This window comes from Balaenoptera borealis (genome assembly GCF_965194805.1).
Source record: "Balaenoptera borealis genome assembly, chromosome: 20".
In the NCBI taxonomy this organism is placed as follows: Eukaryota; Metazoa; Chordata; class Mammalia; order Artiodactyla; family Balaenopteridae; genus Balaenoptera; species Balaenoptera borealis.
In genome coordinates, this window is record NC_138879.1 from 23,446,083 (window position 1) to 23,462,849 (window position 16,767).

Sequence of the window (16,767 nt, forward strand, 5' to 3'; positions counted from 1 at the left end):
TAAGTATTTTTCAGACTAGCGGTTATATCCTAAATAACTTAACAGTTCAGAATATTCTTGCCCCTTATCAGATCAGCTATAAGAGTTTGGATAAATCTATAAAGAAACTATTCCTATAACTTGACTGCCTTTAAGTACGTTGCTCCTAGTTTTCATAAAGAGAAGAAATTTTTTAAGATCTCCTTTTTGCTAGTTTGACAACATTGATAAATATTAATAGGAATGTTGAAGACCTATATAAGCCCTTGTCCTAGTTGTTTGATGATTTCCTTTGTTGTCAGAAGGAACTGGCTTTCCATCCTGACCCTGCTGCTCACTAGGTAGATGAACTTGGTAAAGTTAATCTCTCAGAGCCCCAGTGTCTCTACCTATAAAATGAGTATGATAACCTACCTTAGAGGTGTTAGGATTAAATTATATAGTGTCTGTAAACTGCCTGACACAAGGTAATTTTTTCTTGTTATTTATGCTACTTTAGCAGGGGAAGGGAGATAAGCTGTTGTTATATTCACTTAATTTAAAACGGAAATTTCTTTTCCTTTTAGAACTGAAGCTAGTTTAGCCTCACGCAGAGAACAAAAGAGAGAACAGTATCGTCAGGTAAAGGCACATGTTCAGAAGGAAGATGGTAGAGTGCAGGCTTTTGGCTGGAGTCTGCCTCAAAAGTACAAACAGGTAATGTTTGAACATGGTAAGAGCATCTAATGGGAAATTCAGGGGGGAGGAGTAGGCCTGGGCATGAAAGACTCGAACTACATGTCCCAAGCCTGCTCAGTTTCAAGTGGTATGGATTTGGCACACGTTTAGAGAAGTATTGAGAGTAGTGGTTTTTAGGCTGTTTTCTAGAGCCCTTCAGCTCAAGAGAAATGCCTCTGAGTTCTGTGAGGAAGGAGAGGGGTCAACAGGAGGTGGCTGAGTACATGTGACTTGGGGTATCCTATTCTATTTTAATATTTGAAGATTTTGTTAAAAAAAACAAACAAACCAGTATCTGTTGTTTAAAAGTTTTAAGAAACCTTTATCATGGAGCTTTCAAACTGTTAACTTAAAACTCAATTCAGGTCTTCAGGAACTTTACCATATTCCCTACCCCTAACACACACACACACACACACACACACACACACACACACACACACACACACACACACACACACACACACTTACAGTCACACCACATGTGTGCACTAACAGGTCTGTGAATTAGTGTATCTTTTCTGAGCTCCCAAAGCAGCATCTTATTTTCTCTAATTGCCACTTGATTTTCTGCTTATTTTTCAAATAAGAATGACAAAGTTAACTTGAACTTGACTTTGTAGAGTAAATATGTTACAGCAGTGCTTGTCCATGTCTCAGTGGTTCTGTAAGTTCACTTTTGATGAGGCTTACCCAGTGTGTCTTTCTCTCCCCTCCCCAATTATTAGGTAACCAATGGACAAGGGGAAAATAAGATGAAAAATTTACCTGTACCTGTCTATCTCAGACCTCTAGATGAAAAAGATACATCAATGAAGGTAAATTAATTTTGAAGTTAATGCTAATATTACTTAAAATCTTGGTGGATTTTTTCCTAAAACCAAAAAAGTTTAAATTCTACTTTTGTGGGCAAAGTTATTGTTCATTTTGTAGTTTTAGACTGGAATACTTTGAATATTATTAGAGCCCTCTGTTTGTAATCATTAGATCTTTTAAAGAAATGTGAAAAGTTGTAAACATTTTTAGAGAGAAAGTGACTTAATACCATCTTTTTTTAACCCAAAAAAGCTGTGGTGTGCTGTTGGAGTCAGTTTGTCAGGTGGGAAGACCAGAGACGGTGGCTCTGTGGTTGGAGCGAGTGTCTTTTACAAGGATGTTGCTGGTTTGGATGCAGAAGGCAGTGAACAGCGAAGTGCATCTCAGAGCAGTTTAGACAAGTTAGATCAGGAACTTAAGGTAAGTGCTTTTGCACTAGCATTTGACCCAGTTTCTGAGACTAATCGTTTAGCTCTTTGGTCTCAAACTTACTTCTGGGTCCAACTTCTAATTGGGGTTACTACGCCCTTGCTTACTCCTCACTCCCCCCCCTTTAAATCAGTTTTACCGGAGTATATTTTACACACAATAAACTGCACACTCTAAATGGGTACAGTTCAGAGAGTTTTGACAAATGTATGCACCTATGTAACAATCATCACAGTCAAGATATAGAACAATTTTAACACTGATCTGCTTTAACTGCTAGTTTTTAGTCTGCCAATTATTGTTGGAAGGTGGTTATACTTTCAGCCTTCCAAATAATCTGGAAATAAACTTGAAATAGTATTGTCCTTTACTGTAGTAGCACAGCCATATGGATATTTACACATACGTCTCATTTTAAACATTCATTTTCCTTACTTTGCCTATGCAGGAGCAGCAAAAGGAGTTAAAAAATCAAGAAGAATTATCCAGTCTAGTCTGGATCTGTACCAGCACTCATTCAGCTACAAAAGTTATCATTATTGATGCTGTCCAACCAGGCAACATCCTAGATAGTTTCACTGTTTGCAACTCTCATGTTCTGTGTATAGCAAGTGTACCAGGTAAGAGTACCATGCTCCTCTCTTCCCACCGTCCACAGCTCCTTACTGGCAGGAACCGACTGGTTACTGGAGATAGTTATGTACCACTCTCTCACGGAGTTTATTTTCTAGTTGGTGAAGACCAAAAATAATCTGGAAACAAATGACTAACAAAGATATTTTCAGATACTATGAAGAAAATAAAACAATGGAAATTTGAGAAGATGAGTGGGTGGCAGAGGGCAAGGGGCTATTTAGATTGATTAGTAAGGGAAGGCTTTCTAAAGTTCTATATTAAATATTATGTGATGTTAAAACATTGGTTTAAAAATTAAAGGGAATTCCCTGGTGATCCAGTGGTTAGGACTCCATGCTTCCATTGCAGGGGGCATGGGTTCCATCCTTGGTCGGGGGACTAAGATCCCGCATGCCACGCGGTGCAGCCAAAAAAAAAAAAGAGAGGTTGATGTTATATCTACACAGTGGAATATTATTCAGCCATATAAAGGAATGAGATACTGATACATGCCATAACATGGATTAACCTTGGAAACAACTCAGACACAAATATTGTATGATTCCACTTACATGAGCTATCTAGACTAGGCAAATTCATAAAGACAGAATTAAATTAGAGATTACCAGTGGTAGGGGCTCAGGGAGCAGAGAGTTATTGTTTAATTGGTACAGATTTTGTATGTGGGGTGACAGAAAAGTTTTGGGCATAGCTGTGATGGCTGTACAACATTGTGAATGTAATTAATGCCACTGAATTGTACACCTAAAATGGTTAAAATGGCAAATTTTGTGTAGTATATATGTATATTTTACTACAAAAAATTTTTTTTAATGTGATAGGAATAAAAACAGCTTTCTAAATAAAGAGAACTGAAGAGATTTATTTTTTTATGGTAAATGCTTAGTTTTTAAATGCGTTACTAATATCTTAAGGCACTGTATACACCTAGGCTGTATTAATTTTATTTATTTGTTTGTTTGTTTATGGCTGCGTTGGGTCTTCGTTGCTGCATGTGGGCTTTCTCTAGTTGGCGGCGAGCAGGGGCTACTCTTCGTTGTGGTGCGCGGGCTTCTCGTTGTGGTGGCTTCTCCTGTTGCGGAGCATGGGCTCTAGGCGCACGGGCTTCAGTATTTGTGGCACTCGGGCTCAGTAGTTGTGGCTCGCAGGCTCAATAGTTGTGGCGCACAGACTTAGCTGCTCCACAGCATGTGGGATCTTCCCGGACCAGGGATCGAACCCGTGTCCCCTGCATTGGCAGGCGGATTCTTAGCCACTGTGCCACCAGGGAAGTCCTGTATTAATTTTTAATAGTGGTGGAAGTTCATGTTTCAAATAGTAATAGAGATAATTAAAAAAATTTTTTTGCTGCTACCTTGTCAGATATAATTAGATTTCATTGTTTTTAATTTCATTAGGTGGCTGCTTAAGAGCTCATATTAAGAACAGAAATGTCATTTCTGACATTTTCAGGTTTACTTTTGCTTGCGTTAATAGAAGTATTATCTTAATTTTTTAAGCTACTTTCTCAAATTGTGAATTTAGTTTAAATTAGTTTAAATAAAATTTAGTTACCATCTTGGCAGTGTATTTGAATAGCTCTTTGTCTCACCTGCACTCTTATTTCAAACCTGTTGTTGCTTTAATGGAGAAAATGCTATCTATAGGAGTTTACTGAGCTATTAAACAAAGGTTTATCTTGTTTTTCAGGAGCACGAGAAACAGACTACCCCGCAGGAGAAGAGCTTTCAGAATCCGGACAAGTAGACAAAGCGTCTTTATGTGGAAGCATGACAAGCAATAGCTCAGCAGAGACAGACAGCCTGTTGGGAGGCATCACGGTGGTTGGTTGTTCTGCAGAAGGTGTGACAGCAGCTGCCACTTCCCCTAGTACCAACGGAACATCTCCAGTGATAGAAAAACCACCAGGTATGTCTGTCCTCCTTAGATATCATCTGTATAGAGTCTGAGCCTGTCCCAGATGCCTCATTATGGACTTAACTTAGACCTTAAAGTAACAAGGATGAAAGAACTTGAAAGAAGATCCAGTGATGAATGTTAAATGAAATTAAGAATACTCAGTTTTATTATATAGTGTGGAGGAAAAGGGAGTAGTAGAGTGGAATTCTATAGAGGGGGTTTGTGTGTGGGGAAATTATTGGAAGAAAAGCTCCAACTTAGGATAGTTAACATGTTTTATTTATTTTGTAGAAAAGGAAACAGAAAATAGTGAGGTTGATGAAAATGTTCCAACAGCAGAAGAAGCAACTGAAGCTACAGAAGGCAATGCAGGGTCAGCTGAAGATACCGTGGACATCTCCCAAACTGGCGTGTACACAGAGCATGTTTTTACAGATCCTTTGGGAGTTCAAATCCCAGAAGACCTCTCACCAGTATATCAGTCAAGGTATACAAATGGGTTAACAATTTAGGAAACCAGATAAGTGTACACATAAAAGGAACCAAAATGATCTCAAGCACTTATTCCAACTATGTCTTCATCTTTTCCTTCCATTGCATTCTCCCTAGACATATTTTTTCCCCCATTTGTTCTCTATTCCTTCCAACTTAGAAAAATCCTGCTTATAAAGTATATTAGTCAAAATCTTCCCAGTCATTTTCTCTTTTGGTATGATTTTTTGTTAATTGTTGTACTCACTGTCTTCTATTCTGTTAATAACTCTCTGCCATTGTAATCCCTTCTCCTACTCTCACACCCACTCTATCAGTGAAATTGGCCATTTAAATTTAAATTTCCCATGTGGTTTTAATGACCTTTTAATTTAGATTTCTGGCAAACATTTTATTAGAAAACAATTTGTTTTGGACTCTTCCTTTGAAAAGAAGGCGCATTTAGCAAATTCTTTAATTTTCTTTCTTGCCTTCTCTAGGCCTTATAGAAAGCTGTTGGGAGTTTATCAAAACTGGAGTCTTTTTACAATTGAATGTTCTTCCTCTCAGTGAATAGAGCAACCAAGTGTCCATTAACATTTAATTGTTAATTTAAGAATAAAGTCATCTTTTTAGACTTACTGATTTGTTTGTCTGTTTTGAAATTGATATCCCAGTTATGCTTTTTTTTTTTTTTTACTGAATGTCCTCTGACAGTCCAAAGAATGAAGGTTTTGGGGTAGAATACAAGCATGTTTCAGCTTATTAATTTATTTTAGCAAATTCTTTATAATTCACCCTCGTGTGTGTGTGTGTGTGTAGTTTTTAAACAAACTATCTCTCCTCTTTCTCTTCCCACAGAAGAAACTCATAAAATTCAAAATAACTGTAAGGGAGAACCTTAACTATAGTCTGGATATTCACTACTATATTTCATCACTGTGTCTTAACTCCATTCTCTGTACCTTGAGCTTCCTAGTATCTTAATGTTACTTCTGGTACAATTGCTGAAATATATGTATTTATATTTCTTTCATTTCGTTCTTATCTCTCCCTCCCCCCTGCACCCCATTGCCTTGCCTGTCTTCCTTCCTTCCCCACTTTCTCCCTCCCTCCCTCCCTCTCTCTTCCTCTCTTTCTTTTCTTTTCTTTCTTTCTTTCTCTCTCTCTCTTTTTGAAATGTTTAATATAAGCATTTAACTTTGGCTTTACTGGAATTTAGTGTTCGATTTTTTAATTTTTTTTTAAACTGTAAACTAAAACGTAGAAATGATCAATCCCTGAAAACTGTAGCTAAACATATTCAGATTTTTTTTCTTTGTCTCACCTTTTCCAGTAATGACTCAGATGCATATAAAGATCAAATATCAGTATTACAAAATGAACAAGACCTGGTGAGAGAGGAAGCCCAGAAAATGAGTAGCCTTTTACCAACTATGTGGCTTGGAGCTCAGAATGGCTGGTAGGTACCAACTCTTTTAATATTAGAAATCTTTAGTCTTTCATTTTTGCTTTTGAAATCAGAAGATAACTAAAATGTGGTACATACAAATACAAACAAAAAGTGCTTATTAAAGCAAAGAATTTTATATACATACAATTTTGAGGTTATGTTGCAACTACCTCATAAACTGGACTTTGACTTGCATTGGTTCTGAGTGGTAAACCATATGTTTGTCACAGGATGTTCCTTTTATATAATATTCTTGGAAAAAGAGGTAAATAAAACTTTAAAATCTGGGTGATCTAGAAATAGGAGATCCTGAACAACAAAAGGTTTATATAAGCTAGAGTGTGTTCAGGGAATATCAAGGATTAAACAATCTCTTTGGCTTCAGGAGGGCCCAACTGTAAACATAACTTCTAGGAAAACCAGGACAAATCAGAGTCTGAAAGCTTAGGAGATGATAACAAACATTATAGGACTTTGTAGTAGTGTGGGGAGTCTTACAAACTTGTGCTTTTCCTAAGGTTAAACAGGATCACTAGTACATCTTTTCCATAAAGGTCTCATACTACAAAATGAAGGTTTGGCACACTTTTTCTATGAAGGGTCACATAAGAAATATGTTAGGTTTTGTGGCCATATGATCTTTGTAGCAACTTCTCAACTATGCTGTTGCGGTGCAAAAGCAGCCACTGCATTGAAGTGAACTGGTGTGGCTATGTTCCAATTATAATAAAACTTATGAACACTGAATTTCATATGTCTCATATGTCATGAAATACTCTCCTTTTGATTTTCTTCCAACCATTAAAAAATGTAAAGACCATTTTTAGTTTGCATACTGTACTAAGACAGGTAGATGGCTAGATTTGGCTTATGAGCCTTAGTTTTCCACTCCCTGATATAAACCACTCTGTCATCAGAAAGCTCAGTATAGTAGAAAAGTAAGATTATTTTTTTTAAAAGGTTTATAGCCAAGGATTCTGAAGTATGGGGTAACCTGAAACTAACTAACCATGCGTTAGTTCTGGCTTTTCATTCTTTGTATGTTTCTGTTTGCTTAAGCAGCTTATTTCTCTGCTTTAGGCCTACCCTTACTCTCATTGTTGTTTTTTCCTAAAATTTTTATGTTACTCTTCTTTCCTTCTGAAAGAACTTTGTGTTCATTTTTAGATATAAACAACTACTTGATGTTCCCTATGCCTTACCAGTCTTGATTTTGTTCTTGCAGTTTGTATGTCCATTCATCTGTAGCCCAGTGGAGGAAATGTCTCCATTCTATTAAACTTAAAGATTCGATTCTCAGTATTGTGTAAGTTTTATTTTAGAAATTCTTCCATTCAAAAATATGTATTTTGGTATAAACTAGATTCTAAGACTATTAAAGTTAACATGTGCTTCATGACTAAATCAGTATCCATATTTTTTTGTAACCCTCTTTATGAGTGAGATTGAAACTCTAACTAGGAAGTAAACCGGAGAACTTTAAGTATAAGAGAAAACTTGCCAGGTTGATTCCTCACCATACTGAGAGTTCTTTAGTACTTTGGGGGAGAAAACCAATTAAACCCCATTAATTTATATTTGTTTTAGAGTATTCTTTATACTTTGTGAATATGTTGATTGGGGCATTGATTTACTAGTCCTCTTCTGTATGTTGACTATCAAAAGTCAGTTTGTCTGTTAGGTCCACAGAGCTGACTCTGTTAGTTCTACTTGGGGTGTGTGTCTCTGGTCTGTGGACCTTTTGTTGGTAGTCTGTGATGAGAGGAGGAACTTGGGCTAGAAAGTGAAACAACTCAGTCACCACACATGCTTTTTATTTAGTTGAGCTGACATTTTCATAGCAAGACTTTCTCAGTGAAGAAAAGAATGATGTTCATTTAGGTTCTCGTGTAAGCTCCTAATACATCACAGATTGGCCTTCTGAGAAACTCTGAACTAGCTCAGTAGCATGCAGTGTCTTCCGTATTCCCAAATGGAGAGTTCTAAAATCCCCATTCCTGTTTGCAGACATGTGAAAGGAATTGTGTTAGTGGCCCTGGCTGATGGTACCCTTGCAATCTTTCACAGAGGAGTTGGTGAGTTGTTATGAATATATAACATGTGTGCTAATTTGTTGCTTTGCAAGAGCATTTTCAAGCAGATTGGCTTCTTATGTTTTAAAGAAATGATACTTAATAGGAGAAAGAATAAAGGTTTAAACTGAATACTAACCGTGTATGACATCAGTGAATATGTGAGTTCTTGCCTGCAGACATACGTTAATAGTATACCTCAGTGAAAACCTGTTTACCATAATGAGCAAATAGTCCTCATGGTCCTCTTATATAATGTGCAATGGAGGTATTTATTTTTCACTCAAACACGTATTCAGTTAGGAGAAATTTAGTGAGAGGATATGTTTTCTTTTGCCCAATATTTTTAAAATAATTTGCAACCACTTATATTCGGAATGTTTTTAAAAAGAATTTTTAGTTGGGTAAGGTTTAATCATTTTCATGTTACGTTCTTTATATTCTTCCCCTTTAAACCAGTGTTTCTACCATCTGCACACAGAAGGGTGGTGGTGTCAGAAAACTGCCTTGAGTGAATTAAATTAAGGGAATTGAGCATGTAACTCCTTGGTACATGTACCAAACAAAAGTGATATTTCATTTCCTACCTACTAGAATGGTAGATCAGGGAAATATTATAAAAACGTAGATCCACTAAATTCAGATTTTCACAAGGCTTTTCCCAAAGTCTCATGTCCTTTGGGGCCTCAAGAAATGTGAGGTAGATGATACGCAGGTGCTAGAGATTGCTGGTGAATGACTCCATAACAAAAAGAGAGGCCTCTGTTTTACCTTGTTCAGGCCCTTTATAGACTTTATCTGAGTTTAATCCTCACAGCAACTTATGAAGAAAATTCTATTGTCATCCTCACTTTATAGATGAGGAAACTGAGGCACAGAGTATTTTAGTCACTTGTTCATGGTCACTCAACTAGTGAGTAGAAGAACCTAGAAAAAATGGAATAATAAATATTTTGGTAAACTGAATCCAAAATTATATTGAACAAGATAAACAAAACACATTTACTAAGGATACATGTAAAGTCCTACATTTGGGTTCAGAAGAGTAGATGGAGGAGATATGTCTGAAGAGTGATATCAAACTCAATACGAGTTAACATCCTAAGCCTCATAGAAATTAGAGTCCAGAGGAGGGCTGGTGATAATCCTGCTCTACTCTAGTAGATCAACATTAAATGGATCTGGACAAAGCGGAGTTAGGATGAAGGTTCCATAAACTGTGGTGTGCTTGGTTTTGAAAGGAGAAGACAGGGCAGTAGCAATGAAGTGGGACTGGATTTATTCTGTGTTTCCATTAGGCAAAGCTATAGATTAATGAGTGGTTACATACAAGAAGGCAGGCAGACTTTAGCTAGGTATGGGGAATATTTTTAAGACAATTATAGCTTTCTTAAAATGGAACAGCTGCTTTGTGAGGTAGTATGTTTTCTTTCACTGAAATTGTTCAAGCAAAGCAAGCTTACAGTGGTTGGTTCTCATTTGTATGTATTTCTTTCATCACTAAAATTATAGTATACATAATTCCTAAAGTGTTAGCAATGCATTGCCCTTGACTTCTACCCAAGAAGATACATCAAAATGCAAGTGAGCGAGAGCAGTATTATCCCCAAAATAACCTTAAATCCATTCTAATTCTTAAAATATTATTATAAAACAGGTAACTTATAACTGATTTATCACATCACTGCTGTTGAGAGCATGAGGATCCAGGTACTGGGTGACAGGTTGAACCACATGACCTTTGAGGTCTCTTCCAACTTTGCAGTTTATAGAACAAAAGAACTCAATCTCTGTAAATATACACTGAATACATGGTATCCGGGGGATGCTTCATCAATAAATTTAATTACACACCCAAATAGAATGTTTCTTGAATTAAAATTGAGTAAAAGGCAGTGTGCATAAACTAATCATCTGTTTCTTATTTTAAAGACGGGCAGTGGGATTTGTCAAACTATCACTTGTTAGATCTTGGACGACCTCACCATTCCATCCGATGCATGACTGTGGTACATGACAAAGTTTGGTGTGGCTATAGGAACAAAATTTATGTGGTTCAGCCAAAGGCCATGAAAATAGAGGCAAGTTAACCCATGTTTTCTGTACTTATTGAATTTGTATTACCTGAAGACCCTAAGACTTAATTATTTTCTTCTTTAGAAATTGTTATCTGAATCTGCGTGTTTTGGGGTGCTCCGGTGATATTTTGGATGAGTTTTCAGCTTTCTGTGTTACTTTACTTCTCCTTCTGCTTTTGACTATGAGTAGGGGAAGTGGTTTTTTAAAAAGGAAGGAGGATTCACACATGAATGACTAAATGTGTGTCTGAGTATCCGTAGATGCATACATGTATTATTTGAATACATGGTTCTTGAAATGTTTAGTTATGTAGAGGTGGTCTGGGAGCAGGGCTCTCAAGTCTCCCCCACTACTCAGTGTGTATCCAGGCAAATCCATATATGTGTCACAGACTGAGGAATAATATTGCAGTGGGAATTTGTTGTAAAAACAAAAACCTCTTAGCATTAACATTGTTTTCTTAAAGTTTTGCCACAATATATAAATTTATTCTAATTGTTTAAGAAAAGAAAAACAGTAGGAAATTTTTAAGATGAAAATTCTTTCCCAGTTCTGTCCCAAATCCTGTTCCCAACCCTAGAAGTTCCATTTGGCGTTTATTTTTTAGATGTATTCCTTACATGCGGATATCTATACACACAAGCAGCATTGTAGGTTCCTTTTTGTTTAATTATAAACAGGATCTTATTTCGTGTATTGCTCTGTAACAATACAAAATCCCGAGGTTAAATTCAGTCTTTTTGTTGAATGCTGTTACATAGAATGGATGTGTCAGCATTACTTTCATAAGTTGATATCCTACACCGTGCTGAAATCCAGCATCCTTTAGTTCTTCTTCATTTTGTTTTGCAGTCTAGGATAATAGCAATTGTGTATATAAGAGTAAACAATATTTAGGCTCCTCTTTTAATATATAGTCTGCCAAATTATTGTGCAAATTCGCACAGTTTTTAAACACGAACTCCTACATAATAATTAACATTGTGATTGAACAATCTTTTCTAGAAATCATTTGATGCACACCCCAGGAAGGAGAGCCAAGTGCGGCAGCTTGCCTGGGTGGGTGATGGCGTGTGGGTCTCCATTCGTTTGGATTCCACACTCCGTCTCTATCATGCACACACTTATCAACATCTGCAGGATGTGGACATTGAGCCTTATGTAAGCAAAATGCTAGGTAAGCTTCTAAAGCATTTTATCTTTGTCAGTCAAAGAAAATGGTTTATTTTTAAATAGTCTCAAATGCTGGGTTGAACCAATGAGTAAGTTGCCTCAGGAATAGTGAGCTCTTATCACTGAAAGTGTCAGGCAAATGCTCCATCTACCCTGTGGTTCTTGACAGAAACTTGGGATCATTTTTGACTCCTCTCTTGTTCCCCACATCTAATCCATCAGCAGGAACTGTCAAGTCTTCCCCCAGAATATCTTAAATCAGTTACGTCTTTTGTTTTGTTTTGGCCACGCCATGCAGCTTTCGGGATCTTAGTTCCCCAACCAGACATTGAACCCAGGCCCTGGCAATGAAACTGCCGAGTCCTAACCACTGGACCACCAGGGAATTCCCTTAAATTAGTTACATCTTTACATCTACCACTATTCCCACAGGCCAGGTCACCATTCTTTCCTCCCCAGACGACTATGAGCCTCTTAGCTGGTCTTCCTATCTCCACTCCAGTCAGTTTTCTGGATAGTAACCAGTGTGCAGATATCACTGTGACATACCTCCACTTATGTAATGCCAGCCACTCTCAGAATATTCTTGTCTTTAGGTGAGATGACATTTTGTGACATTATCAGAAGAACTTAAATGGTCTGGACCACTCTCCTTGCTCACTCTGTTCTGCCCACACTGACCTAAACTCAACAAGTTCTTTCCCATTTCAAGGCCCTCACATGTGCTGTATCCTCTGTCTGAGAAGTTTTCCTTAGTCCCTTTTACTTGGCTTTCAGGGCATAGCTTATGTGTCACATCCAGAAGAGACCTTTCCTGATCTCCCAGTTTTATTTAGGACCTCTTACACTTTTTCTTCATGGGCTTATCATTACTGTGGTTGTACCAGTATCGTACATACTGTCTCTCTCCCCCACAGAACTTAATCTTCATGAAGGGCAGGGACTGTCTTTGGCTTGTTCCTTGCAGTATCCTTAGCATCCCAATCCAGTGCTGTATGACTATTAAGGATGTCACAAATGATTTCTTTATGAAGAGAGGTTGAACTGCATCAGTGGTTTTTAACTTTTTTAGAGTCGTTGCCCTCAGTAAACCTGATGTGCCCTCTCCCTTGAATCAGCCATATGTACACATAGACATAAACTAATTTCAGGAATATACTTTGCCCATAAGTTAAAGATATCTAGCTTAGACTATTTAAGGTTCCCTCTAACACTGTGATTCTATGATCACACTCTCATTTCTAGCAAGTAGAACTTATGAGTAACTAGATGCTGTTTGTCTTAAATGTATTATCTGTTTAATAATTTTGCCTCTCAAATCCCTGAAAATAAGATCAGTTTAAAAATTCCCTTGAAATAAAAAAGTGCGTTTTTTCTCCCTAAATTACATGCATATGGTATCCTAAAATTTCTAAACTGCTTTAGACTCAAATATATAAACAAGGAAAGAGTATAGGTTTTGTTAGCAAAGATTGTTTCTTACCTGTGCAAAGAAATTTAAGGCAAGCAAGAACTCTCTCAGTTTATAAAATGGAAGGACATTTAATTTCCCCAATCTAGTAAACTGTTTTTGTTGAGGTTTTTTTGTTTTGTTTTGTGTTTTGGTTTGTTTGATTTGGTTTTGAAGCTCCTTAAGTAAATCCTGTATCGTATTTCCTGATCCCACAGCATCTTCCTTCTGAATGATAATGTAATGCCAGCCACTTTTAGAGTTTTCTTTTTCCATTAACCATGAATTGTCAGATAGATGATAAAGCCAAATGAGAGGTCGCCTTGATTGATGTGCACCTTCTTCAGGAAACATCCAACTCGCTCTGGTCACATTTCCTCTCTGCTGTATTAGTCCAGCTACTCTTAGGGACTTGGAACCTAAAACATCATCTGCTCTAGTTTCTCAATAAAATGTTTCCTCTCCCATCATACAGGTACTGGAAAACTGGGCTTCTCTTTTGTGAGGATCACAGCTCTTATGGTGTCTTGCAATCGTTTGTGGGTAGGGACGGGAAACGGTGTCATTATCTCCATCCCATTGACAGAAAGTAAGTACGTTTTTAGGTAACTGTCACAGGAGAGTTGTGGGGAACAGCCTTGTCTGGAATTCAGGTAGAAGGAATTGTTTAGTTATTGGCAAATCTGTGGTAATTCAGAAAGTCAAACTGATGGCAGAGATCTAACTATTGTTCCTTCACTCTTTCTATGAAATGTATAGACTCTAGCAAGTATATCAGGACCAATATTTACAGTTAAAAGTTTTTCATTGTGAGAAACTCTTTCTCATTTCAGGAATCATGGTCCTATTTCATCTCAAATAATGGTTGATGTCCATTTTTTCTTTCAGCTTTATTGTACTAGTATCCAGAAACATTATCTAACTATCTAATATCCTAGTTTTCCATATCTCTGTGGCAGTTAGTTTAGGATATTCCATTTGGCTTAAGAGTTGTGGGAGAAGTTTCTTAGGAGGTCAGCAAATCCTTCCTGACATTGGAGACAAGCCATCTACCTCTATTTGAAAAGAATGTGAACAATATGTACATTGTATGTTTTTTATATTTGCTTCATTATTATTTTTGTGAACAAAATGTGCATTGTATGTTTTTCATATTATGTTCCATTACATTGATCATTCATTAAATAAGTGTTCTTGTGTTGCAAAATTCATGGGCAGGGAATGATTTGGAAAAAAAGTGCCATAAGTCCATAAAATAAGTCAATAAATAAACACCTCAGAATTTTCAGGGGAAAGGAGGAGGACTGGATGGTGGTATATCTGGAGCCTTTAAAGAACCTAAATTCTTTTTTTTTTGGCCACACCGCGAGGCTTGTGGGATCTTAGTTCCCCAGCCAGGCAGAGAACCCGTGCCCCTGGCAGTGGAAGCAAGGAGCCCTAACCACTTATAAATCTACATGTTTAGATCACTTCTTATATCTTAAGAGATTCCAGGATCCCCAGAGTTCATTTCAGTTCTTTATAGACGAGAGTTCCATTTTAGCATAGTTACTTGCACAGGATTTCTTAAAGAAAAGGGAGAAATATTAGCATTTAGAAAATGTTCCCCAGTAAGTTCTCATTCACTTAAATTGCTTTTAATTAAGAAAAGCAAAATCACAGTAAATAAAACTGTCCTTTTCGAGCAGAGATATTCTTTTAGAGGCTTTGGTAAGAACTTTGTGTGTTTCTTGGTATTATACCAAGTTGGATTTTGTTAATTGAGTTAGGAGCTTTGAGCTCCTGAGTTGCCAGATAGAAGACGCTGAGAGTGGCATCTCATAGTAATCCTTCTCCTCCCTGTCATGCACCTCTCCATGTCCCCTTTCCTCCTTTCTCACTTTAGCCGTAATCCTCCACCAGGGACGTTTACTGGGGCTGAGGGGTAAGTGCAGATCCTGAACCACACTCTTCTTTCTGGCTTCTCATGGCCACCGTGAGGCCATTCTCACGTCTCTAGATACCCTCTTGAATGTTCCTAAATGTCATCCACTTGCAGTCACTGCATTGCAGCAGGTGTTTTTTTGTTTTTGTTTTTTTTAATGTTTGTTACCTGGCCACCAAACTACTGCTCAGCAGCTTAGTCTATTTATCATCTTTTGTTGCAGCTGACCTTTCTTTCAGACTTTGTTTTCCCTCCAATAAAAACACGAAACATCTCTGAAAACTGTCATTAATCTACATTGTTTACTCCTGTTACCAATCATGTTTCTTTCATTTACTTACTGGTCCATGGAATGGGGATGTTTTGTGAGTCTGGTCATTCTAAAATAATTCAGCAAACCATCAGTCTGGTGTAAATAAAAGCTACTCTATTGTACTGGATGGATCCTTTTAAACACAACTTTTTACCACCCCTCAAGGGAGATATTCTTACCACAAGGGAGAAAAAAAATCAAAAGATAAACTATAAAAATTCTGCTAAAAAATATACCTATTTACTTTAAGCTATATAACCGGTTAGTTTTCTAAAATGAGGATTAAAAAACAAAACAGACATACCTAAGAAATCTTTTCTTTGGTTAACTAAAATGATTTTTTTTTTAATTAATAGATGTGTTTAAAAAGTAAACTTAGCTATTGCTAGACTGGCAAAATCCCCTACTCCATTTACTGAGAAACTTAAAAATAACTAGCATGCTATATATCTTTTTTTTTCCAGCTTTGTCTTGAGTTGGCATTGCTGCCCTTGTTTTATCTCAACTGGCTGTAGCTTTTAGATAATACCATAAGGATTAACCAGTAATCTATTGCATCATTACTGTTTTCTAGGGGAAAATATTTGGTGTTTGGTTTTCTATTGCAGCAAATAAAACCTCAGGAGCATCAGGAAATCGTCCTGGAAGTGTCATCCGTGTATATGGTGATGAAAACAGTGATAAAGTGACACCAGGGACATTTATACCCTATTGTTCAATGGCACATGCACAGCTTTGCTTCCATGGGCACAGGGATGCTGTGAAATTCTTTGTGGCAGTCCCAGGTGAGTTAGATTATTCTATTGAGAAGTTGTATGTCCGGTTGACTGTTGAACAATGTGCATTTGAACTGCACTGATCCACTTATACACAGATTTTTTTCAGTAGTGAACACTACAGTACTACATGATCCATGGTTGGTTGAATCTTTGGATGCAGATTGTGGACACAGAGGAACCATGAACATGGAGGGCTGACTATTAATTTCACTCAGATTTTTGACTGCGCAGAGGGTCAGTGCCCCAACCCCTGCATTATTCAAGGGCCAACTGTAATTGTCTGTCCCTTGGTTCCTCTACCTAGTCTAATACTAAGTACTGAAATTACAGATAATTCTAATATAACGCATGAAATGTTCTATAACGGAGGTATGAATAAAGTGCTATAGAGATACTTGATAGAAGCTGTTTTGGAATCTCTCCTGTACCCCAAAAGCAAACCTGATTTTTATTTAGGAGACTTCTTTACTTTTGAAAAGCAATGGTATTATTTTGTCACTGCAGAATACTGAAAATGGTTTTGGCCTCATAAAGGAGATTTCTAGAAAGAAGTCCCTATCATCAAGGCTATATTCAG

General features: G+C 37.1%; 1 protein-coding gene across 7 annotated transcripts in view; it reads left to right on the plus strand.

The window, feature by feature from the left end:
• SPAG9 (sperm associated antigen 9) overlaps window positions 1–16,767 on the plus strand; it is a 152,320-nt gene that overhangs the window by 126,266 nt on the left and 9,287 nt on the right. For 4 of the 7 annotated variants that reach the window (XM_082372551.1, XM_082372553.1, XM_082372555.1 and 1 more), the window contains 14 exons: window positions 546–675; window positions 1,425–1,514; window positions 1,765–1,932; window positions 2,390–2,561; window positions 4,267–4,485; window positions 4,768–4,963; window positions 6,284–6,409; window positions 7,626–7,706; window positions 8,408–8,475; window positions 10,405–10,553; window positions 11,557–11,728; window positions 13,650–13,763; window positions 15,060–15,098; window positions 16,020–16,196. In XM_082372551.1, coding sequence (XP_082228677.1) covers window positions 546–675; window positions 1,425–1,514; window positions 1,765–1,932; window positions 2,390–2,561; window positions 4,267–4,485; window positions 4,768–4,963; window positions 6,284–6,409; window positions 7,626–7,706; window positions 8,408–8,475; window positions 10,405–10,553; window positions 11,557–11,728; window positions 13,650–13,763; window positions 15,060–15,098; window positions 16,020–16,196 — 1,901 coding nt within the window. The remainder of the gene's footprint in view (window positions 1–545; window positions 676–1,424; window positions 1,515–1,764; window positions 1,933–2,389; window positions 2,562–4,266; window positions 4,486–4,767; window positions 4,964–6,283; window positions 6,410–7,625; window positions 7,707–8,407; window positions 8,476–10,404; window positions 10,554–11,556; window positions 11,729–13,649; window positions 13,764–15,059; window positions 15,099–16,019; window positions 16,197–16,767) is intronic. The other 3 variants (XM_082372552.1, XM_082372554.1, XM_082372557.1) reach the window with 1 other exon arrangement.